This window comes from Elephantulus edwardii, unplaced genomic scaffold (genome assembly GCF_000299155.1).
Source record: "Elephantulus edwardii isolate Elephantulus edwardi_28Jun2011 unplaced genomic scaffold, EleEdw1.0 scaffold00061, whole genome shotgun sequence".
Classification (NCBI taxonomy): domain Eukaryota; kingdom Metazoa; phylum Chordata; class Mammalia; order Macroscelidea; family Macroscelididae; genus Elephantulus; species Elephantulus edwardii.
Window position 1 is genome coordinate 9,236,747 of NW_006399811.1, and position 24,978 is coordinate 9,261,724.

Below are 24,978 nucleotides of genomic sequence, written 5' to 3' on the forward strand. Positions count from 1 at the left end.
TAACAACAACAATAGAGTGAGATCAGAGCTTTTTGTGTTTTTAACAAGTTCCTAGGTAGGGTCCAAGCTGTTGGTCCGCAGCCTGCATTGAGAGTAGCCTCAAGTACAGTACCTATGAATGAATCCGAAATATTGTTGTTGGATGGATGTGACCCACTGTGAGGTGGGTGAGCAGGTGGTACCTGCGGGGGCACCTTCCACGCCATGCTGTGTTGAACAGCATCCTGAGTAGGGTGCAGGTTGAGTACCAACCTGTGCTTGCCCTTTGACTAATAAAGAATTTGCAAAACCACAGATTGCAGCTCCAGTGCAGTGTACCAGCAGAGGTGATAGTATTAGCATGCAGCACAGTGACTTTAGTCTGTCATCTTTGAGTTTGAGATTTCTGTGGGACATACCAGTGAGATGTCTGTCTACTAGCAGTTGGAAACATAGCTCAGGCCACAAATTTGGGATTAATGAGGGGCTCACTGAGGATATACCATGATGTGAGGAGAGCAAGATGAGTGGAGGGGCCAAGGTTGGGGGGAAGTCTAACCCTTGAAACCTACTTATGGGTAACACTGTTCTTCCAACATCTCTGTCACTTTTGTTGTCTTGCAGGTCATCCATTCCCTTTACTGAACGTAAGTGCTCACAGACACCCCTCACTCCCCAGGACTCAGGACTCTTCCCATCCTCCTGTCCCCTCAGTGCAGTCTTGCCCCTGACATACCTGGAAAGCTCTGAAATCACCTCACTAAACTGACAGGAGAGTCCACCCAGAGCCTGTCTGACAGTTCTCTTGTCAGCCAAGACAGGTCTCCCCAGCCTCCCTGCAGGAGATCACCTCGCAGGAGCCAAGACACTGCCCATCATGGCCCTCAGGCTCCCCCCCACTTGCCTTGCCCTAGTTTTTCATGACAGTTTAGAGGAGCAGAGAGGAGAAATACTCCCAAAAGGAGCATGCAGTGGGCTGAGGTAGAACCAGGTAGGACTTCTAAGACATTCTGGCCTTGAGCCTGCAGCCAGAGTTAGCAGTTCAGGCACCAGTGTGTTTGTGCTCAGCGCAGTGATTAAGAGCGCCAACTCTAGGATGAACCACTTGCAGGGAATCCCAGCCGAATGAATCTAAGCCTCCACTTCCTCCTAAGTGCTAATTCATGATTGTGAGGGTTAAATGAGATACTGGAGCAGAGGGTACAGGGTACAGACTCAGCCCTCCATAAACAAAAGCTGTTGTTCTTCTGTGTCTTGGCATGAGGGGCTTTGAAGGACATAGAAAAGAGAATGGAAGGAAAAAGACAGCAAGAATCTTTTAGAACTGCACAGAAATGGGGAGAGAATTACACCTCCAGCTAGCACTCTGCCCCCTCTTCCCTCCTGCAGCCATCGTCCCTATCCCACCCTTGGCTTAGATTGCCCCAGGTCCCAGTGGGCAGGCAGCCCTCCGTCCTCGGAGCCCCCAGGAGCCCAGCTCTTGGCCCGCCCCTTGCTCCTGCTGCCTGTAGAGGTGCAGAGTTCCATGAGGGCTCCCTCCCACCTCCTGCTGGTTGACAGCCACAAACCCTGTGCTTTGCAGAGTTTGATGGGGCATCGGGCGGATGACAGCGGGAACGGTTGTGATCACCGGTGGAATCCTAGCGACAGTGATCCTGCTGTGTATCATTGCAGTCCTGTGCTACTGCCGACTCCAGGTCGGTCCCCAGGCCCTCAGCCAAGGCCGCCAGCTCCCAAAGCTCACTCACAAACTGGGGGCCCGCTTCAGGGGGAGCAAAGCCAAAGTCATGAAACATGGGAGGCTGGAGGTTGGGGTTATCAGAGGAAAGCCATGCTCCCACAAACACTACATGCAAGGTACCCCAGAAAAGTGTACACAGAGGATCATGGGCATCTCCTGCACTTTCGAGACGTCAGGTGTGATGGGAAGGATGCCACCGAGGGACAACCTGAAAGCTGCTCGCAGCCCTGTCTCCATTAAGATTTGTAAATTCCTCAACCTCCTTCCCGTGGGAGAAAGATGGGCATCAACCTTCCAGCAACAACTTCCTTCCACGATGACATAGAGTAAATACAGTGGTGTTATTGTGTACTGTTGAGTCAGAACCAACTCATACAGAGCTGGCCTTCCAGGAGGTTTTGAGAGGCTGTAAATCACACAGGAGAAGATTGCCCATTTTCCCCTCAGGGAGCAACAGGTGTGTTGGAACCATGTGCCTTGGGGTTGACAGCACGGTTCCTTAACACTCAGTCCCCAGAGCCCCTTAGAGTGAATACACTGGGGAAGAAAAAGGAAAGAAGTGCTGGTCATGCGAGAGGTCATAAGTGATAGGTAAGCACACTGCTAACCAAGAGGTGGGTGGTTTGAAGCCAGCCAGAGGCTCCATAGAAGAAAGGCCTGGTGGTCTGCTTCTGAAAGGCCGCAGCGTGGAGAATCCTGTGGGGCGCACTTACACGCCATCACCATGAGCTGGGATCCACTCAGCAGCAGTGGGATTGCTGGTCTTGTAAATCTGGGAAGAGGCTTTCATCGAACCGCTATGAGAGGTAGACCTCTGGGGTCCTCTTTTACCCCCCAGCACCAACAGGTTGCTCCATAGAGTGGGGAGATGTGAGGACTCACACACTTGAGGGGGGCCCTGGGACTGGGGGAGCATCGCCCCCTCAGACACCCTTCTTTTCTCTCCTCCCAGTATTACTGCTGCAAGAAGAGCGGAGCCGAGGATGCCGACGAGGAAGAGGAGCAGCACGACTTCCCCACGCACCCCAGAGGCCCCACCTGCAATGCCTGCAGCTCCCAAGCCCTGGACGGCCGAGGCAGCCTGGTGCCTCTCGCCAGCGAACCCTTCGGCCAGCCGTGTGGTGCGGCGGGCAGCCACTGTACCACCTGCTCCCCATACAGTTCCCCCTTTTACATACGGACGGCTGACATGGTGCCCAATGGGGGAGGGAGCGAGAGGCTCCCCTTCACCCCCACATATTACAAAGAAGGGGGGCCCCCACCCCTCAAAATGGCAGTGCCGCAGAGTTACCCGGTGACCTGGCCCAGCTCTGGGCATGAGGCCTTCACCACTCCAAGGGCTATTAGTACAGACGTGTAACCCCTCTCCCCCGCCACCGCACACCACCAACGCTGCCACCTCAGCTGGAGCAATGTGGGCAGTGGACCACCCCCTGACAGCCCCACAAGGACTCGTTGGTTTCTTTGGCTTTTTCCTGCCTCACACTGGATGGTTCACTAGGTATAGCGTGCATTGAGAACCAGGACAGGTCTGGCCCCAAGTCTGTGGCCTGATGGGAGGGCTTGGGAGAGGAGTACACCTTTGCCATCTTAGCCATTGGGACATTCCTCTGGTCAAGCCCAGCTCCATCGCCTCCCCTCTCCTCACCAGCCTTCCTTGCCCATGGGATGAGTAGCATCACGGAAAGCTGAACGGGGTTCCCAGAGTCCTTTGAGAGTAAGTGGCCTTGCCTAAGGAGAAAAGGGAACAAAGAAGAGACTTGTAACTAAAACATTCCAGCATCTGAGAAGAGTGGGGAAGCTATGTTAAAGGGTTCGCTTCCAAATTTAACCTGCTAAAACCAATCCAAGAACTAATTTACAATCTAGTTGCTTTGTACTTTGGTTAGCTACTGCAGTCACTGTGGCGAATGTTGATTCCCAACCCACCACCTGTGTGTCAGCTTCTTTCCTGGTAACTTTAAAGGAGTAAGGTTATTTGTGGCGACTGTACCAAAAAAGTCACTGTCTAGCGTTGTCCTCGTAAGTCCTCTCTCTCTGCCTTAGGAACAAGCTGCCCCCTGCTGGAGAACCGGCTTTTCAAGTTTTGCTACCAGAGTTGGTTAGTGGTTGAGATCCTGCTTCTCTTAGACCCACCACACTAAGCAATGCACAGGACGCAGACCTGTGTGTGCTTTGTGTCAGGTGTGTGTTGCACACACACACACAGGCACACGCCAGTCAACACCAGCAGACACTCGGGGCCGTCGCCATCTTCAAGAGCTGTTAAGTGGAAAGGTCTCAAGTGTGCCAGCTGAAAAATCTGACCTGTAGTCAGCACAAACCCAAAGGTGATGAAGGTGACCAATTTCTATAGCTCTCAGCTGGCTGGCACAGTAAGGATCCCAAAAGCGCCACGGGCTGTTGCTGCGGCCTCTGAAGCCACATAAGCTGTTTTAGAGACCAGGATTTCTCCCCTCCCTTGAAGCCGTCACCCGCTGCATCCAGCAAAGGTGACATCTTTCACTTCCCAGAATCGAAAGGATTTTATTTAGCAACTAGATTTCACATCTGCTGCCCCCTGCAACACAGAAATACTCAGAGTTCCTAGAAGTTGGCCACTTAGCACTGCTTCCCTGTAGCCAATTCCTACCTATTCTCACCTGAAACTCTGCAGTGGCTTTGTACTTTTTAAGTCAGCACCCCTAATGACTTTCCGGATGTTACTGCTGTAAGGGCCATGCCTGCCTCCCCTCCTCTGAGGATGTACCCAGCCTTCCCACTGCTCCTGAGTGCTGCTGGGAACCAGGCGAGGAAGGAACTGCGTGTTCTGTTGGAATCTCTCCCTTTTTTTAAAACAGAGATCAGGGAGCATTTTATTGAACAAAGGGTAGAGAGTTGGACAGCAAAGGGAATGCACACCTTCCACACTATTTCGGGGCTTTTGACACTGAATCTCAGTCTTTAATTAGAACTCACTGAGCTGAGAGTCAGGAGCCCTGGTGGCACAGTGTTTAAGAGCTCAGCTGCTAATGAAAAGGTCAGTGGTTTAATCTCACAAGCTGCTCCAGAAGAAAGATGTGACAGTATGCTTCAATTTTTTTACGGGTTTAGAAACCCTATGGTCCCATTCTCCACTGTCCTCTGAATTGTTTTGAGTCTGGATTCACTCAGAAGCAGCAGGTTTGGATTTGGGGCTGAGTATTGGAAAGCCTGAGCTCTGGCCGTGTTTTGGTTACTCACTAGCTCTGGAATCTGTCACTTTTCCTCTGTGGCATTCCATGTTCTCATTTAAATGAGACTTATCCAGATGGAGTCTAAGAGCTGCTAGTGCTCCCTGAAGCCAGGACTTCCCACAAGCCCAGCAGTGAGTCAGGCCGCTCTGCTGCCCACATCCTGGTCGGAGCTGGGGACACCTGCCACGTGTCTGGTCCCATGTGCAGGAATGGTGTTGAGTGAGGAGGGCACGGTAACGTGCTAGATGAGCCGGCAGAGAAAGTGAGTATGTATGACTCTGACCCTTCTGCTGAGTTGCATCAGATAGTTACATTTGTCTAAAGATGCAGTTCTAGAAAAATCTGAATCCCAAGTGGGCAGCTGAAGACAACAGCTTTCACACGCCCCATTTTCCAGAAGCCCTCACTGGGCCAAAGGCGGCTCCTAGGCTTGAGCTGCTGGACCTGACAGGCCCTGGGCGACCTGAGCGAGGGCCAGCCCCATCCCCATGCCTGACCCACCGCCCCTGCCCCTAGAATTCCACAGCCAGTGAACCACCTCAGCCCCATCCCTTCTCATCCACACCAACAATGTCCTCTTTCCTACTCGCCTTTGGGAAAATCGAGGCAACCCACCATCATCACATGCTTTGTGTCCCTGATCTCTGAGGGTCCCTGAGTACAAATCATCTTGTACAATCCCATCTCCACATGTAGCTTTTCCAGCCTAAATCCTATCAGCCCACAAATAAAATTTGAATTTGGGGCATTGGGGAAGGTGAGGCGATGGCTGTGCTTTTCTCCACAGGGCCCCATCCTGCCTTCAGGGCATGGGGACCCGTCTCGAGATTCCCTCACTGTCTGTGGAGAAGGACGCTCACCCCACTCAGCCACACTGTACTTTTTAAGCTGTGGAGTCTGTACCAAGGGACACATTTGTACACTTTTCTCAAACTGCATCCTAAACAGAAAGAGGAGGAGGAGGACCGTGAAACACTGTTCCCTCGGCCATCTTGTCTCTGCCCCACTTCACTCCTCCTGCTGCAGATTTCTCTACTTGTCTTGCATCTTTGATAACTTGGGAGTTGCAACCAAGTGAATGTCAAAAATAAATGAATTTGAAATAGAAATCCCAGAGTCCTTTGTTCTTCACCCAGGGAGGGACCACTTGGGCCTGGATTTGACAGTGAGTGTTTTCTGTTGCATAAGTCTCAAAGCCATCCTTTGCTACATACAGAATATCCATTTTGAAGCAGAATCTAACTAATGTCCTTTCCTCTCCTGCTGACACATTAACAAATCCCTCCACTGTATTAACTGGTGTCCCCGTTGCCTCAGCTAGATTCCTCCCCCCACCCCCACCCCAGAAAGATCTATTATGCATTGAAAAAAGGGATTGAAGGTAGTGATTATTGTCTTGAGATTGAGGTGATGCTGTCTGAGGTGGTGGATCTCAATGGGGAACAAGTTTTCAAGCCTTCGTGTCAGCTCCCTCCCCACACACACTCTCCAAGCCAGTGGCTTTTGACATTCTGTGGATCCGTCAACTTTCTGATGCCTGAGGAAACAAACCAGGTATCATACAGCCAGCCTTTTGCCTACTTGAAAGGCAGGGAAGAGAAGAGGCTGTTTGGAATAAGCTGTAAAGGAGAGGTATGCAGTTGAGGACTCAAAGATCAGGAAGTAGCTTTATATATAAGAGGAGAATTCAAGGAAGATGAGCATGGTTCTCTTTGAGAATGAGGCCTCTCTCTGCATCATGACCATACCCCAACTCTAGCCAGATGGGCAGTGGGCAGTGGGAACACAACTTAGCTGGATCTGTCCTTACTATTGCCAGACTCGGGCTGTCCTTTTCTTTTTATTCTCTTTTTTTAAAAAAAAATTTATTCATTTTAATGAACATTTACAGAGATTTTGGATTTTCATTCATTCATTGTTGCACTTTTTCCTTTACCCACCTCCTCCCAGTTCTCTCCTCTCTTTGAAAAGCAAAAGATAAACTTCTTCGTTGGTATACAATCCCCCCACCCACCCCACCCCAACCCTGCCCCCCTCGTCCACACCAGCCTCAGACCACTTCTACCTCCTGCAGAGCAAGCCCACCTAAAAGCACCTGGAAATGATCCCTTTTGGGAGAGTAAGTCTTATCTACCTCTCTATGACATTCTAGGTTGGATGGCTGCTATTTGGACCACCTGCTATCTTCCTTTGTGGAGGGCTAGATTGATTCTTTGCTATATTCTGCAAGCATTTAGAGTGGAGCTTTGCAGTTTGCAATCAGACAAAGTCAGTTAATGGAAGGAAGTGCATTTCTTCCTTTCATTTGTGGTGTTAGTAACTGCAGTCCAGTTGACTGCAATACACAGAAACCTGCACAAAGGTATCATCAGGTCATTGTGATCGTTAGGTATTCATTGTCTGGTTTTTTTTCCCTAGAGTGTCCTCTCTTCCTGATCTGTCTTAGTCTGGAAGCTCTGCTGTAATGTGTTCAACCTTATAGCTTAAATGTTGTTGTTATCTGCCATCGAGTCACCTGCAACCCATAGCAACCCTATGTACAGCATCTCTGAAGTCTGCCCTGTCCTGAGCCATTCTCACTGGTTCTGACACACCTACTTCCATTGCCCTAGATATTGTGTCAACCCATCTCATCCAGGGTCTCCCTTTCTTGCGCTGTCCATCCGCCCTTCCAAGTGTGATGTCCTTTTCTAAGGATCCCTCCCTCCTGGCCACGTGCCCAAAGTATATGAGATGAAGCTTCAAAATCCTAGCCTCCAAGGAGAAACTTGGCCTATTTGGTTTCTTAGCAGTCCATATGAAGAGTACAAGACTCTTCTCCAGCACCACAACTCGAAGGCATTAATTCTTCTTCTGTCATTCCTAGTCATTGTCCAACTCTCTGATGCATAGCAAGCAATTATGAAGACCATGGCCTGGATCAGGTAAACATTAGTCTGTAGACTGACATCATTACTTTTTAGTACATTGGAGAGGTCCCTGACAGCAGATTTTCCCAATGCAATTAATCTTTTGATTTCCTGACTGCCTAAATACATATATTTATGTATGTGTGTGTGTATACATATATATAGATAGAAATAGAAAGCTTTAGTGGATTACTAGGGAGCTCTGGCCTTCTGGTGGCCTAGTGGTAAGAAACCATGCTGCCATCCCAATGGCACATGGTTCAAATCCACTAGCTGCTCTGAGGGAGAAGTATAGACAATTGACTGCCTTGAAAACCTGAAGAGTCAGCTATGGGTCATTTCTATCTCAATAGCACACAACAACATAAACAACAAGTGACTTGGTAAGGAATTGTGCTGCCAACCCAAAGGTATGCAGTTCAAATCCATCATCTGCTCCATAGGAGAAAGAAAGGCCATCTCCTCCCTCCAATAGAGTTCACAGCCTCTGAAAACCTGCTAGAGGGTCAGCTATAAGTTGATTCTCACTTGACTACACATAACCTATGCACACACCTATATACACTATAGCAGATTAGGAATATGTTCAGTTCTTTTATAAAATTGAGTCATATTTAATCATTTAATTTTAATATATTATTTAATAAAATGTCAAGACATTTTTTAAAGTTCTTTTATAAAATTGAATAATATTTAATGATTAAAAAGAGTAAGGTACATCTATATGGAATGATCTGACATGATGTCTATGGTGACTGTTATTGTTGTTGTTAGGTGCAAGTCTAGTATGACTCATAGTAACCCTATGAACAACAGATCTGAACCCTGTTCTATCCTGTTCCATCTTCACATTCCCTGACACACTGCAGCCCATTGTGGCAGTCACTGTGTCAATCCACCTGGTTGAAGGTCTTCCTCTCCTTCGCCAACCTGCCACCTTTCCTAGCATCATATCCTTTTCCAAAGAATACCCTCTTCTAGCAACATTCCCAAAGTATGTGAGGCAAAGCCTAATTCTTGCCTCCAAAGAGCACTCCAGCTGCACCCTTTACAAGACAGTTGTTTGTTCTCTTGGCCGTCCGTACAATGTTCCATGCTCTTCTCCAATACCACAGCTCTAAGGCATAAATTCTTCTGTCATCCTTACTCATTGTCCAGCTCTCAGATGCACAAAAAGTGATTGGGAAGACTATGGCCTGAATCAGACACACTTTAGTCCTCAAACTGACATCACTACTCCTCAATAATTTGGAGAGGTCACTACAGATTTTCCCAGTGCAGTGTGTCTCCTTATTTCCTGACTGCTGGTACCAAGGGTGTTGTGGATCCAAGCAAGATTAAGCTATTGACAATTTCAATCTCCTCTCCATCCATCATGATGTTGCCTGTAAATCTAGTGGCAAAAAATCTTTGTTTTCTTGACCTTGAGATTCAATCCATACCAAAGGCTGCATTCCTTGATCTTCTGCAACAAGTGCTTTAAATCTTCCTCACTTAGAGCAAGCAAGGTTATCATCTGCATAACGCAGATTATTGGTGAGTCTCCCTTCAATCCTGATGGCACACACCTCTTCGTAGAGCCCAGTTTCTCGGATAATTTAGTCAGCATATAGACTGAATACATATGGAGAGAGAATACAACCCTGCCACATTCCCTTCTCCATTTTAAACCATGCAGTGTTCCCCTGCTTCGTTTGCACAACAGTCCCCTGATCCAAATATAATTAATCAAGTGTAAGCTGATTGGCCATTGTCATTTCATTAATAATCACTGTGAGCTGGAAGCCTCTTGTTTAAGCAATCAGGATCTGGTGAGCAGGCCCTTGTATTTAAAAGTCAGTTGGGATCCCAAGAACATGGAAACAGCCCAAATGTCCAACCACAATGGAATGGATTGAGAAATTATGGTACATTCACATGACGGGATACTACACAGCACACAAAAACAATGATTTTAAAAATCACTACCTAACTTGGAAAGGACTAGAGAGCATTAAGCTTCACCATCCTTATCTCCACACAGCACTCTGGTTGCACCTTTTCCATGACAGACCAGTTTGTTCTTTTGGCAGTCCATGGGATGTTCAGTACTTTCCTCCAACACCACAACTCAAAGGCATGAATTCTTATCTATCATCTTTTTTCATCCTTCAGCTCTCAGATGCATGGAAAGTAATTGAAAAGATCAGGCACACCTTAGTCTTCAATTTTAAATCATTGCTCTTCAGTATTTTGCAAAGGTCCCTTATAGCAGAATTTCCCATAGCATGTATCTCCTAACCTAACTACTGGTACCTAGGGTGTTGATTGTGGATCCAAACAAGATGAAATCATTGACAGCCTCAATCCTTTCTTCATCTATGATAATGTTGCCTAATTGCCCCAGTGATAAGAAACTTTATTTTCTTGATGTTGAGATGGAATCCATATTGAAGACTAATCTTTGATCCTCTGTGGTAAGCATTTCAGGTCCTCCTTACTTTCAGCGAACAGGATTGTGTTATCTGCATAACACAGGTCGTTGATGAGTTTTGTGGTTTATTGTCTTGGTTTATTTTGTTGTTCTTTTTGTCCATGGGACCCCATTTTATCTAAGGAAATCTCACCTAAACTTTGTTCTCAATTTGGTAGCCTTCTCATCAAAAGGAAGATGTATTCAGTACTGTCTGGTGAGCACTTGGTTAGATGTCACAGCATGGGATATCTCACTTGGATGGGATTCTTTTGTAAACATGCTGAAATTACTAGTAGCTGCGAACCAAAAAAGAGTATTTCCTGCTCATAGTTTATGAGGGTGTACCTTGGTTTTCATTTCCCTGCCTTTCACAAAACCTATATCAGATCATCCTTACTTTGCTCAAATATCACAGTGAGTTTTGGAGTTTGTAGTTGTAGATTTTTAATCTTTTTTCTTAGAAATAACTAAAACAAACCCATTGTTATAGAGTTCATTCCAAAACATAACAACTCAATAGTACAGAGCAGAACAGCCCCAAAGGGTTTCCAGGGTTATAAATCTTTATGGAAGCAGATTTCCCTATCTTCATCGAGCCAGAAACGAATCATAGTTGATCCTCTAGCAGTTTTTCAGAGGCTGTAAATCATATAGGAGGAGATGGCCCATCTTTCTCCAACAGAGCAGTTGGTAGATTCTAACTGTGGATTATTGCGTTAGTAATATGGCAACTTCTTACCACTAAGCCACCAGTTGTAGTGGCGGTTGTTATGTGCCATTGATAGCTCTGAACTCCATCCTATCCTGAGCCAATCTTACTGCCTCTGACACATCTACCTCCATTACCCTAGCTACTGTGTCAATCTATCTCATCCGGGGTCTTCCTCTCCTGCACTGTCCTTCCAACCATCCAAGTATTATGTCCTTCTCCAAGTACTGGTCCCTCCTGGCCACATACCCAAAGAATGCGAGATGGAACTTCAAACTCCTTGCCTCCAAGGAACAGCCTGTTTTCATCTTCTCCAGGACAGATCTGTTTGTTCATGGTATTTTCAAGACTCTTCTCCAGCACCACAACCAAAGGCATTGATTCTTCTTCTATCATCCGTATTCATTGTCCACCTCTCTGATACATAGCAAGTAACAGCAAAGACTATGGCTTGGATCAGGTGCACCTTAGTCTTTAGATGGATATTGTTGCTCCTTAAACCACCAGAGCTCTCTATAATTATCATCAGAAGTATATATTAACCTCATCATTTCTTTCCCACCAGATTTTGTCCTTAGGTTAGAAAGAAAAAGAGTCAAAGTCCTAACGATGAGTCTTCTAGGTGAGAGGCAGGAAACCATGAGTTAAGTTGATTCCAACTCAAAGTGAGATCATGCAGCAGAGTAGAGCTGCCGTTGCTGTCTTGGCATTAATATTTATGGGAGCAGAGTGTCAGATCTTTCTGCCAACGAGCAATTGAGTGAGTTCAAACCACATTTGAGCTAGCAGCCACTTAATCACTGTGCCACTTGGGTGTCATCAGAAAGTGGTGGTGGTGTTGTAATGTGCTTCATCTTCTCAAATTTTGCTAAAAATATTTTAGCAAATATATTGTGTCTGGAGTGCCAAGCAATGCCACCTCAAACTGAGAATTTCAACTTGCATATCAGGCCACAGGATTGTAAACTATATGACTAAATCAATCTCTTTTTCTGTTGCCATCAAGTTGCAACAAATTCATAGCTGACCATCCAATGAGTTTTACAGAGGCTTTAAATCACACAGAAGGAGATTGCCCATCTTTCTTCCCTGGAGCTTTTGGTGGATTCGAACTCCCAGAGAAACACAACCTTTGGGTTAGCTGCACAACTCCTTACAGACAAACTGTACCACCAGAACGCCCTTCCACATAAATAGGGACTTATATGAAGAGTTTAGATGGGAAATATCCAGTGGGGACCTGAAAAGATGGGGTAATGGTGGGCATAATTCAATAGGGATTCATTTTAGAAAAAACAGTGTATGGGAATGATTGTTGAAACACAATGTGAATGAGGGAAAATTTGAAACACACTAAAAAAATATTTGCAGTAAATAAATCAATGACTATACTAATTTTTTTAAAATGTATCCTAGGAAGCATCAGGCTGCAGGTTAAAAATTTAGTTTGTTTCATTTTTAGTGTACATGTCCGGGAGTCTTCCATGAGCTCAAAATCATCTATCACATGTCAGATTCCTGAGTAGTGAGCATGCTGCATACATGCAAAGCTAGATAAACAAGTGCATTTCCTTTTTTAAAAACATTGATAATCTTCACTTACTTAACTAATACCTTTTCTCAGTTTAACTTCTTTTTTAAAATTTTTAAAAAATTTTTGTTGTTGTGGTGTACCATCGAATTGGACCCATCTGGCACAGGAGAAGGTTTCCCCTCCTCCTCCAGTGGAGCGTCTGGTGGATTCGAACTGCACACCTTCAAGATTGCAATGCAGCTTCTTGCCACTAGGCCACCAGAGCTCTTATGCAGTGTAACTTCTTAGAGCTCTTTCTGTATTAAAAATTTCTGTAGGATATAGTAGGTGCACAGATCTGGCAAAAGAGCTTATCACATAGTGTGTGTGTGGTATCAGATGAGATTCAGAAGTAAAGAGAAAATAATAATAATAAAATAAAAATATAGTATTTAAAGCCAAAAAAAAAATTTCTGTATTAAAAATAGCCTAGCTTGCACCTTCAGGTTGGATATCATTTTTTATTGTTGTTGTTATGTGCCATCGAGTCACCGTGGCTCATAGTGATCCTGTGAACAGTAGCCCTGAACTCTGCCCTATCCTGAGCCAGTCTGACTCCAAAACACCTATCCCCACTACCCCAGTTACTATGTCAATCCATCTCATCCAGGGTCTTCCTCTCCTGCATTGTTCATAAAGTCCTCTCCTGCACTCTTCCATAATGTCCTTCTCCAAGGACTGGTCCCTCCTGGCCATGTGCCCAAAGTACATGAGACGGAGCTTCAAAATCTTAGCCTCCAAAAAGAAACTTGGTTTCACTCTCTCAAAGACAAGCCTGTTTGTTTTCTTAGCAGTCATGGTATGTTCAGTACTCTTTTCCAGCACCACAACTCAAAGGCAATGATTCTTTGTCTATCATTGTCAGTCATTGTCCAGCTCTCTGATGCATAACAAGTAATTGTGAAGACGATGGCCTGGATTGGATGCACCTTAATCTCTAGACTGATATCATTGCTCTTTAGCACTTTGGAATAGTCTCTGATACCTGATTTCCCCAATTTATCTTTTGATTTCCTGATTGCTGGTGCTAAGAGTGTTGTTGATTGTGGAGCTCAACAAACTGAAATTGTTAACAACCTCAACCTTGTCTCCATCTATTGTGTCCCAGTGGTGAGAATCTTTGTCTTCTCGATGTTGAGCTTCAATCCATATTGAAGACAACAGTCCTTGATCTTCTGCAGCAAATGCATCAGGTCCTCCTCAGTTTCAGCAAGCACGGTTGTGTCATCTTCATATCACAGGCTGTTGATGAGTTTTCCTCCAATCCTGATGCCACATCCCTCCTTAAAAAGTCCAGCTTCCCTAATGATCTGTTCTGCATCTAGATTTAAAAAGTATAGCGCTAGGCTGTATCCCTAACACATTCCTTTCCTGATTTTGAACCATGCAGTATTTCCTTGCTCTCTTCTGAAGGCTCCTTCCTGATCCAAGCATAGGTTTCACTGACAATTTCTATTTTAGCCTATTTAAAATGTGGGGTTTTAAAAATGTTTTTTATTGTCGAGGTATAATTCATATTGAAGGCTGTAGTGTTTGATCTTCTGCAGTGGTAAGTACTTCAAGTCATCTTCATTTTCTTCAGGCAAGATTGTGTTAATTGCCTAACAAAGGAGTCTTGCTCCGATCTTTATGCCACATACTTCATATAGCCTAGGTTTTCAAATTATTTGCTCAGCACACAAACTGAATAAGAATGGAGAAAGGACACAACCCTAATCACACCATTCTTGATTCTAAACTTGCTCTCTTCATACAACTCCTTCTTGCTCTATGTTTAGATTTTGCATAAGAACAGTTCACTTAAGTGGTCTGGGATTCCCATTATTCTCAATGTTAGCCATAATTTGTTATGATATATAGTCAAATGCCTTTGTATAATCAATTAAACACAAGTGAATATCTTTTTAGTATTCTTTGCTTTCAGCCAAAATCCATCTGACATCAGCAAAGATATACCTCCTTCTATGTCCAGTCTATGGAGAAGGACATCATGCTTGGAAGGGGGGAGGAGAAGAACCCAAAAGAGATGGATTGACCCAGTAACTGGAGTAATGAGAGAAGGTTGTCAGAGTCAGTGAAACAGGCTCAGGATAGGGCAGAGGTCAGAGCTATAGTACATGCAGAGTCGCTATGAGTCATGGGTAACTCGATGGCACATAACATGTCCTCTTCTGAATCCAACATGAATTTCGGGTTGTTTACTGTAGATATACTGTTTCAGTTGTTTTGAATAATATTCAGATAAATCTGCTGTCAGAGACCTCTCCAAAGTGCTGAAGAGTTAGTCTGGCAAGTAAAGTGCACCTGATCCAGGCCATGGCCTTTGCAATTACTTTCTATGCATCTGAGAGCTGAAAACTAAGGATGATAGAAGAGGAACTAATGTCTTTGAGTTGTGGTGCTGGAGAAGAGTATTGAACATACATAGCATGGACCACCAAGAGAACAAACAGGTCTGTCCTAGAGAGGGTGAAACCAAGGTCCTGGAGGCAAGGATTTTGAGACTCCATCTCACATACTTTGGGCATGTTGCCTTAGAGGACATCATGCTTGGATGGGTGGAGGTACAGTGCAGGAGAGGAAGACCCCAGTTGAGATGGATTTACACAGTAACTGGGATACTGGGAGTAGTTATGTCAGAGACAATGAGACAGGCTCAGGATAGGTTAAGGTTCAGGGTTTTTTGTATAGGGTTGCTATGAGTTGCAAGTGAGTTGCACATAAAAACAAGATTTATTTGCATATGATATTAATGATGTCGTTGCTGTTGTTAAATGTCATTTAGTCATAAGCGACTCATAGTGACCCTATGAACGAAAGACCTGAACACTTTTATAACTGTCATCATTTCCCCAAGTTCATAGGGTTTCCAGAAGCAAGATATTTCCCAAGTGGATGCCTCTCCTGCTTCCAAGCTTGATTCAATCGAGGACCATCAAGCATTGCCCGTCATTACCGCATTTGATACATCAGTGTCACAGTGTTCAGCATCACAGCAGCCATGAGTTACTTCTGTATAGCAAATTGACAGACCAGTGTTATACCGCCTAGAAGAATGTTTGATCAAAAACAACTAAAAGCATTTAAAAGTTCCCACATGCCCACGTGCGGGTGGACTGTTAGCCAGAGACGTCCAGTTCATCTGGCAAGTCCCATCTGCTGTGCTGACACCCACCCACTTGGGACAAAAAGAAGGCAAAAGAGGGCCAAACGTTCCCTACCTGTCCCTCCTCAAGATGCGAGAGGCCATCACAACTTCCAATATAAAACCAACTCACAACACACTAGCCCTCAACCTGAAGGTGACGCTAAGCATTTCAGCATTTAAAAATTCCATATGATAATTTCCATAGACTGTTGAATTATCTTTCTTGGGAATGGGAACAAATATGGATCTCTTCCAGTCCGCTAGCCAGGTAGCTGTCTATCTTCCAGTTTGATTGACACAGACTGGTGAGCACATCCACAGCTGCTTCTCTTTCCTAAAACCCCTCCATTGGTATCTCATCAATTCCTGGGGCCTTATTTTTATTTTAAGCACTTACTTAAGTCATCTTCAGGACTTACCGCAGAAGTTCAAAGACTACATACAGTCTTCACTATGGGTTACAACTAACCATCACCAAGAAAACAAAAAATCTTCACCTCTGAACCAATAAGCACAACATAACAGATAGAAAAATGAAGTTGTCAATTATTCAATTTTCCTTCAATTCGCAATCAAGACCTTGGTAGCAACAGTGAAGAAATCAAAAGATGTTTTGCATTGGGGAAATCTGTTGTCAAGAATCTCTCTAAAGTTCTAGACAACAAGGATGTCAGTCTAAATACTAAAGTGTGCTTGATCCAAGCCATTCACCCCCCCCCCCCATCTATAGCGTGCCTCTGGAAACCCTATGAACTTGGAGAAACGATGAAAGTTATACAAAAGTTATTCAGGTCTTTCATTCATAGGGTCACTATGAGTCTTCTATGACTTGATGGCACTTAATGATGACGACAACAACAACAATGACGAGAAAGCTCAGTTGGCCTAGTGGACAGAAAGTGATGCTACCAAGCCAAAGGTGGATGATTGTAATCTACAGCCCTCATGCCTGGTTTTAATTGTTTCAGGTCATTCTTCTAAGTGGTATAGCACTGGTCTGTGCATTGCTGTACAGAAGTAACTCATGATTGCTGTGATGATAAACACTGTGACACTGATGTGTCTAATGCGATAATGGTTCCCCATGGTAGACAGTGTTTGGTGGAGCTCCCTGATTAATGCAAGCTTGGAAGCAGGAATGGCATCCACTTCTGAAATAGCTTGCCTCTGGAAACCCTATGAACGTGAAGAAACAATGAAAGTTATACAAGTGTTCAGGTCTTTTGTTCATAGGGTCGCTATGAGTCTTCTATGACTGGAAGGCACTTAACAACAACAACATTCATCTGAAAGTTAAACAATGTATAAAGATGGCCAGAGAAGAACCACCACCTTTGAACTGAGGTGTTGGCACGAGTACAGACTAGACCATGGAAGGAGAAAAAAACATCTGTTTTGAAGGAAGTGCAACCAGTGTGCCCCTGAGAGGCAAGGATGATGAATTTTGTCTCGCTTACTTTTTTTTTGTTTTCCTATTGAATTATTTATTGGATCATTTATTAATGATTTTGCTTATCCCTACTTGTTCCCTTACATTTTATTGTTTAATGAAATTTTTATATTATACTGGTTTACACACAAAGTTCATATACATTGTTTTTCACACTGGATCTTTCTCATTTCCTTTTACCCACTCCCCTCCCTCATCAAATTGTGTGACCCTATGATTAAGCGCCCCCCCCCAATGGCCCATCTTCACCCCTCTGCTGCCCCTATTTGGGCATGTTGTCAGAAAAGGCCAGTCCTTGGAGACAGACATTATTCTAGGAAAGGTAGAGGGTTGGTGAAAGAGAGGAAGACCTTCAACAAGATGGATTGACAAAATACTACAATGGGTTTGAGCATGACTGAGATCTTCTTACGTGGATGGTGCAGGCTAGGGCAAGGTTCAGATGTGTTGTTGATATGAGTCTTGGTCCACTTAACGACACTAAACAACATTAAACATGGCGACTCACAGTAACTAACAACACTTCTCTTCCTTCTTAGTTTTCATGAGTTTTTACAGCATTGAGGCCTCAATCAATTTAGAGAGGTTGTCTGTCTTTTAGAAACAAATGTATACTATTTTGCTTTTCAAGGAGAATGAACTGGGGGAGGGGGTGGGGTGGGCGGGGAGAAAAGTGCAACAATGAATGAATGGAACTCCAAAATCTCTGTAGTTCACGGAAATTAATTAAAAAAAAAACACCCCAAAACATATACTAGAGAATGTTTGGAATGAGACTTGGCAAGTCCTATGCCCTCCTTCTTCAGGCTTATTCTGTTAACTCTAACCCATTTCATGAAATGATCCCATTTTAACATTAAATTCCTAAGAACTCCTGTCTTTCTAAACAACAGGTAGTTTGGATTTGGATTCTGTACAAAAAATATTTACAGAATATTCCATCATATTGTGTTTTTAGGAAAGGTAATAGGAGGGAACTCTGGTGGCCTGGGCCTTAGGGAATTGTGCTGCCAACCCAAAGATGGGCAGTGTGAACCCAGCAGCCGCTCCATGGACAAAACATGGGCAGTCTCCTCTCATGCAGTTTACAGCCTCTGAAAAACCCTTGGAGGGTCAGCTAGGAGTCAATCCTGACTCGATGACGCTGAGTTTCCTAGTATTGGAAGAAAGGACAGAAAGATAGTGAGCTGCTGAGATGAACAGTCAGGGCTTTCTGCCCTAATCTTGGAAATTCCTACTCTTTCCCCTCCCAACACCTAGGTGAATGATGGTCACACTCAGACCCACATTCCCAATCAGCCCATCCAGAGTTAGGAGCTATATCCAGGGCTCTACTTCCTACTCCAAAGAGTCCCAGATTATGTGTTTGACTTCTCATAGGTCAGCTTTTTCAGCTCATCAGCTTCTGCCTGGGAGAGAGATACAGCTGTGTGCTTCCATAAGGAATGCAGCCTTGTGAGCCCCACGGGCCAGTTGTACCCAGAACTGTGTACTGTAGGATCTTGGAGTCAGAATCCACTTGATGGCAACAGGTACTTACTACCTCACTCTCTATGCTCTGCTCAAGAGTGTCTAAGTAGAAGTATTTAATGAAGTGGGTTAAAAAAGACCAGCACTGGATTCTAGTTGTCCAGTCACACCACTTCATGGATGATCCTGAGTTACCACTTGGCCCTCACAGGCTCCCTTTACTCTTCAACTTACCACCAAGTGAAGGTTATTTCCTTTCTCACCATTAAAAAAACTGATGCTCATTCCATAAACTTGCTAATATTGGGAATGAAGAATCAGTCAATTGTGGAAAAATAAAAGACGACGTATTTTTAGCAATAATCAGACAATTTATTTGAATAAGGCACATTTTTAATATGCATAAAGCACAAATTCAGGAGTAATCATGATCAAAGACAGAGGAAAACAAAGAGACTTGACATTAATCCTAGCAAAGCCCACTCACTTTTTTAGTAAGTCCCCCCACCCCCACATCAAAATAAAGTTGAGTTTGAAGTCACTGCTACCTTTCGTTTGTGACAGGGCTGATGAATGACTTTAAATGTCATGCCATCTCTGGTCAGGAGGGAGTTTTGTATTGGTGAGGATCCTAAGGTCAAGCCTTAAGGCTGTAAATGATCTTGGTGGCAAGTATACCACCTTCTTGCCTGTGCTAATCTATCTGCTGCTTCCCAGTTCCAAAGTGTTTGCATGGCACATGTCCAGTCTCTTAGCTGAAGGCAAATTCCATCTAAGAGCCACAGCAAGGGAAAGGGATAAGGCATTTCCCAACACAGTCATCAATCTAGAGATTCATACAGACAGTAAAACAGAGATAGACATGGCAGGTAACACAGGAAGGAAAGGCACTGAAGAAGTAATGACTCCGAATAAAGCTAGACTGGGAAATCTGGTGGTTTTCTCAGAGACCTTGGGTGGTGCATATGATCAATGTGCTTGGCTGGGCACAAAAGGTTGGCGGTTCAAGCCCACTCAGAGGTGCCTGAGAAGAACAGCCTGGTGATCTACTTCTAGAATGCCAGCCACTGACAAGCCTGGTGAGCACAGTTCTACTCTTGACACATACGAGATTGGGAGCTGGTTCAGGGCTTGTGTTCTTTGGTCATTTGCATCATTTGACTCTGGTGGCCTGGTGGGTACAGAGTTGTGCTACTAACCCGTCAGATGGTTTGAATCTACCAGAGACTCCCCAGGACAAACAAAGATGGGCCATCTCCTCCCGTGTGATTTACAGCCTCTGAAACCCACTGGAGGGTCTGCTGTGAGTCAAGGCTGATTCATCGGCTGTGTCTTGTCACTCTAGTGCCCTTCACTCACTTGTGTATATGTCATATATAGAAGGAACCCTGATGTTCTGTTCTGTGCATTCCAAGTTGAGTTACTGGTCAAAAAGGTGGTGGTTCAAATCCACCAGCCACTAATGGGAGGGAAACGGGCAGTTCTATATATTTTCAGGCTTGGCAACAACTGGAGGGTGCATATATGTTTTAAATAGGTTAAAAAGCAATACTGTACATATAGGTACACAAATTATAGGGCAGTATATTAACTGGAAACAAGAACTTAAAAGCTCAGTTTGAGGAAGCAACAGTTCCTTTACAGAGGAACACCTAAAAAATAAGTAGGAATAAGACATATTTTAAAGTCATCTGGAGAAACTATTGTACATGGACATAACAACTTTGTATTGTTCTCTCTACAACTGGTAATGTTTTCCTTTTCCAAATACATTATTATCCACAATAAGCATTTCCTGACTTTTCCTGACAATATCTCAATACTATACAATCATACAGATGTCCTTAGGAGTATTTTTAAATCATTATTTCATCACATTTCCATGGACTCTGATAATGATCTGTAATAATATCCACAATACATATGAACAACTTTTTCACTAAAAAGATTAGAGTAAGATATTTTAATTGTGCAAAAAAAGGCAAAAACCACTGTGACATCTCAGTATATAAATTTTCAAGTATATTGTCCTCAAACTGGTGCACAAAATATAAAAGACTGAAATTTAACTACACATTCTACTTGATGAATAAATTTGTGGTGCAGCTCAGTGACATTTTTAAGGTCTTTCTAGCCATGAGCATGTAATTTCCATCAAATAATGGGGTGGGACTATGGAAACAAAGTGCTTCTAGCTCACCAAAGATACCGGATTAACTTGCTAATAATATAAATTAAGGGCATGGAACCCTTGTGTGGTTATCTCATGAAGGGATAGGTTAGTTTTGCCATCTTGCTAAGCTTAAGAAACAGTGAATCCCAGAGCAGAAAGCAGGGGCAGAAGAAGGAAGAGGGGCCACTACCACCAAGGAAAGATGGGAAATGAGCACATCCTTTGGATCTGAAATCCCTGTGCTGAGAACCTCTTAGACCCTGGAGGAAGAGAGTTGTAATTTCAGAGATAACAGGAAAAGTGTGACGCAATGACAGAGAAACAGCAGCAGGAGAAAACAGCCAGGAACCCAGCAGGTAAGAAAACAATGGGCTTCCTGGCCACAGAGTTTGAAAGCTGAGTGTCTTTGGGAAGGTGATGACTTGTCACAGTGGTCTGCCCCTGGGCACTTTTGGAAACAGGCACAAGGGCCCACAGAGGGTAAGAGCTGGGTGCCTCTTGGCAGGCAGCTTCTTGGTGGGGCGAGATGCATTGGGGCAACTTACTGGTAGAGCTAGGGAGTTTAACACTTGCTGAGCAAGGCAGAGGCTGGGCAGCCCACGAGATCAGATGGCAAGGATCAACAAAAGGTCTGCCTGTGGACACAGCTGAGAAAAAGCTAAGAACTTGAGTCTTTCTTGGTCTTGAATTGTAATGTTACTTCCTGAATAAACCCCATAAGTGTGCATGCTGTGGCCTTTGTGTGGCCTGTGTGGAGAAGTACAGTGTCATGGAAGGACTGGTGTCAGAATCAGTGTGAAGTGTGGAGGGAGGCGATGTGTCTGACCTCTGCGTCACATGAGTCAGCCTTGGCTTGACGCTGACAGTGATTCTCGCTCTCCTTTGTGAAGGGAGAGGTCAGAAGTCCATGTCATAACATTTTTACAACTTACAGTATAAAGTATGTGGGGTGAAAGCTTCACAGAGAGGAACAGATCTATTTTTTACAATTACTATGATTTATTTTCAAATAATAAGAGATTACATATTGCTATTTGATAGTATTTCTCCATAAACAGTATGGACATAGACTTTATTCCCACTCACTGAAAATCCTAACTGGTTATAACAACTCCATTTTTTTATTTGCTATTGCTATATAAAAGTTTGCATAAGGTAATTTAACAGCGTTGGTGAAGGCCATCTTGTTGCATTATCATCACTGCCAGATGCCCCATTTGTGTTCATTTTGAATCTTGCCTTTCACAGGTGAGACTATAAATCCAACAATGGGCAATAATATGGCTAGCACAGTTCAACTGAGTCACTGAGAGAACAAGTGACAGGCAAGCTGAACCGCACTCCTTATCCACTAGCTTAAAGGCTCTCAAATGGAGGTACTGATCAACTGGCAGATACACAGAAACAGAAACATTACTACCTGTAGCGATATGAACCCCCTAGGAAAACCTCCACAAATTCCTGGAAAATAGATGTGGAACTTAAAATTTACCTTAGGGGAACAAAAACTCTCAGTTTAGAAATAACTTTTTCATATCACTAGTTGTTTCTCTGGTTCTGATATTACTAAAGAAGAGATTTCTAGTAATACGTAATGACTCTTGTTCCATGATAATCATTAAAAGGGGATGTTTAGATGTCATGTAGGTATCATATGGCCACAAATTATTTTTCTATGTCAAGTAAGCAAACTATTAAAGTAATGTGAAATATACAAAAGGAAGTCTGAAAACCTGTGGATGTAAAAATACAGTCAAATTAAAAATAATAACCTAGGAAACACCACTTGCAAATAGTTTGTCATTTTAAAAATATATTGTTTAAGGGGAGCTCTGGTGGTCTAGTGGCAAGAAGCTGCACTGCAATCCCAGAGGCACACGGTTGGAATCCACCAGATGCTCTGCTGGGGAAGGAAGGACAATCCCCCCCTGTACCAGTCAGATCTGATTTGACGGTACACACGAATAATAAAATAATAAAAAATTTTAAAAAAATATATTGCTTAATGCTGTAAAAATAATCTTTTAACTCAGGAAAAGATCCAAAGCTCTCCAATACATTGCTTCTTTGAAAAAGAATTGTTGAAACAGTGGATGACAACTAATTAGTTGAATTTATAAAAGGAAGTAAAATGTTTTTAACAAAGATTAAACAATAAAAATAGTAATGGTGTTTGGAAATTTTCTAGATTAAAAGGGAAGAAAATGATGAAAAACTCGTCACCTGAAAGAAGTAAACAGCTCTGTCAACTGTTACATGGATAGCTGAGGCAAAGTTCATTCTGGTTCCCTTGCAGATCTGAGGTAGCACAGGTCAGCAGGCAACTGATCTAAGGCACTACTGGTTTTGTGTGATGTAAAGATCTCAGATATGTGAATCATTTATGATCCAGAAATACAGAGGGAAAGTGAATAAGGTGTATAGACATCCCCCACCCCTTTTCCTCTGATATAAACTCAACTGACACTTGACATTGACACTGTATTCATCATCACTTTAACTTTTGCTTAGGTCCTTTTACAATTCTATTGGAAGATTTCTTCACAAAATTCCAAAGGTAGTTTTTCCTTTCGATTTACCCTCACACTCAAAAGGAGCACAGCTTAAAATGTTAGAAGAGATTTGAGTTCTTCCTGTGGCAGGTACTTCCTATTACAGGCAGCTCAGATAGAGTGTGGGTTTAGTTTTAGACTGGTGCAATAAATGAATACTGAAATGAAGTGAGTCACACACGTTGTCTTTGTTTCTCAGTGCATATGAAAAGTTATAGTTATACTAACAGTCTATCAAGTCTGCAATAGCAGTTATGAAAAAGTTTGTAATACTGGGAGAAATGCCAAAAAGTGGCAGAGACACAGAATTGGAAAAATGGTGCTAATGGGCTTGCTTGGATGCAGAGTGGCCACAGTCTCCAATATGTAAAAATTCAGGGCTTGCAAAACACACTAAGCAGACTGTAAGAAAATGAGGTATGCCTGTAGGCTCTTCTCCCAAGTCTCTGCAATAGCTTTTTAGATACCAGTAGAGATCCCTATTCTTTTTAGTGTTTCCTAAAACTCTTCCATACTTTAATCACTTTGCATGGCTTCCTAAATATGTAGCCATGTGTCCCTGCATCAATTCTGACTCCGAGAGAGCCCCTCTATGACAGAACAGAACTGCTCCATAGGGTCTGTTGTTGGTGTGTGCCATGGAGTGGGAAGCGATTCAGAGCTGACCCTCCAGCAGGTCTTCAGAGGCAGTAAATCACAGGAGAGGAGACTTCCCATCCTTCCCCTGTGGAGCACTTAATGGATACAAACCATGGGCCTTTGGAAGTGCACCACAGCTTCTTACTACTAGGGCCACATAAGAGTTCATTAGGCTGTAATTTTTAAGGAAGCTAAATGTCACATTTTTCTCCTATGGAGCAGCTGGTATGTGTGTATATCCATATCTCTATCTAGAAATTTAGCTGGAACATTCCAGGAGAGTTCCAATATTACATAACGGAAGAGATCCTTTCTCAGGTGAGGATCAGTTACTTTACTAGACTTATTTTTAGAGTGCAAATGCAAATCAACACCAACTGTCTTCATAAAAACTTTTTTCAATCTTTCTTACAATCACAAAATATGGGCCAACCACTAATGGTGCCCATGAATATCTCTGAGAATCCATCAGCCATTCTGTTTTCTTCCAAGTAGTATGATGTCTCTTACATCTCAGCACTTCTAAGTGAATGGCCAAGAAATGAATGGCATCATCTAATGCTCCAAATAAAGCTTTGTAAAGCCATGTCAATGTGTCCATATGAAATAGATTTTCTATTGGATTCATTATTAAAATACATTCCATAAGAGGACACTCAAACTCTTACCCTAGACAATTATAAAATTCTATTCAAGGCAGATGAAAAAAAAAGCAGTTAAAAGAAATTAACAATAGCATCAGAAACACGCTAGTAAACACTAGTTATACATTCTCTTATTCATCTGTAGTCTGTATCTTCCACAAGCAGCACTTCTACATGGTAAACTTACACTTTTCCCTCACTCTTCCTACTCCAAAGTTTTAATACATTCATTTGTTTCTATCCATTTCCTAATCTTCTAAAATCATTCTTTTCCACTTAATCAGGAGTTCTCAAACCTCATTATCAGGGGAACTCTTTGTT

At 43.5% G+C, this 24,978-nt stretch overlaps 2 protein-coding genes across 2 annotated transcripts in view; one reads left to right on the forward strand and one right to left on the reverse strand.

The window, feature by feature from the left end:
• The first annotated feature begins 1,561 nt into the window (after positions 1–1,561).
• Positions 1,562–3,080, forward strand: FAM163A (family with sequence similarity 163, member A). The gene is made up of 2 exons (XM_006887732.1): positions 1,562–1,676; positions 2,673–3,080. Exons 1-2 carry the CDS (start codon positions 1,584–1,586, stop codon positions 3,078–3,080), a joined length of 501 nt encoding a protein of 166 aa, XP_006887794.1. The 5' UTR covers positions 1,562–1,583.
• Positions 3,081–5,517: 2,437 nt separating this feature from the next.
• TOR1AIP2 (torsin A interacting protein 2) overlaps positions 5,518–24,978 on the reverse strand; it is a 33,606-nt gene continuing 14,145 nt past the window's right edge. Inside the window, exon 6 of the mRNA XM_006887772.1 lies at positions 5,518–5,875. Within this exon, the coding sequence (XP_006887834.1) occupies positions 5,518–5,875 (358 nt within the window). The remainder of the gene's footprint in view (positions 5,876–24,978) is intronic.

Coding starts and splice junctions, on each gene's coding strand:
- FAM163A (XM_006887732.1), top strand. CDS start 1,584: ATGACAGCGGGAACGGTTGTGATCACCGGTGGAATCCTAGCGACAGTG. Junction 1,677..2,672: donor TGTGCTACTGCCGACTCCAG/GTCGGTCCCCAG, acceptor CTCTCCTCCCAG/TATTACTGCTGCAAGAAGAG.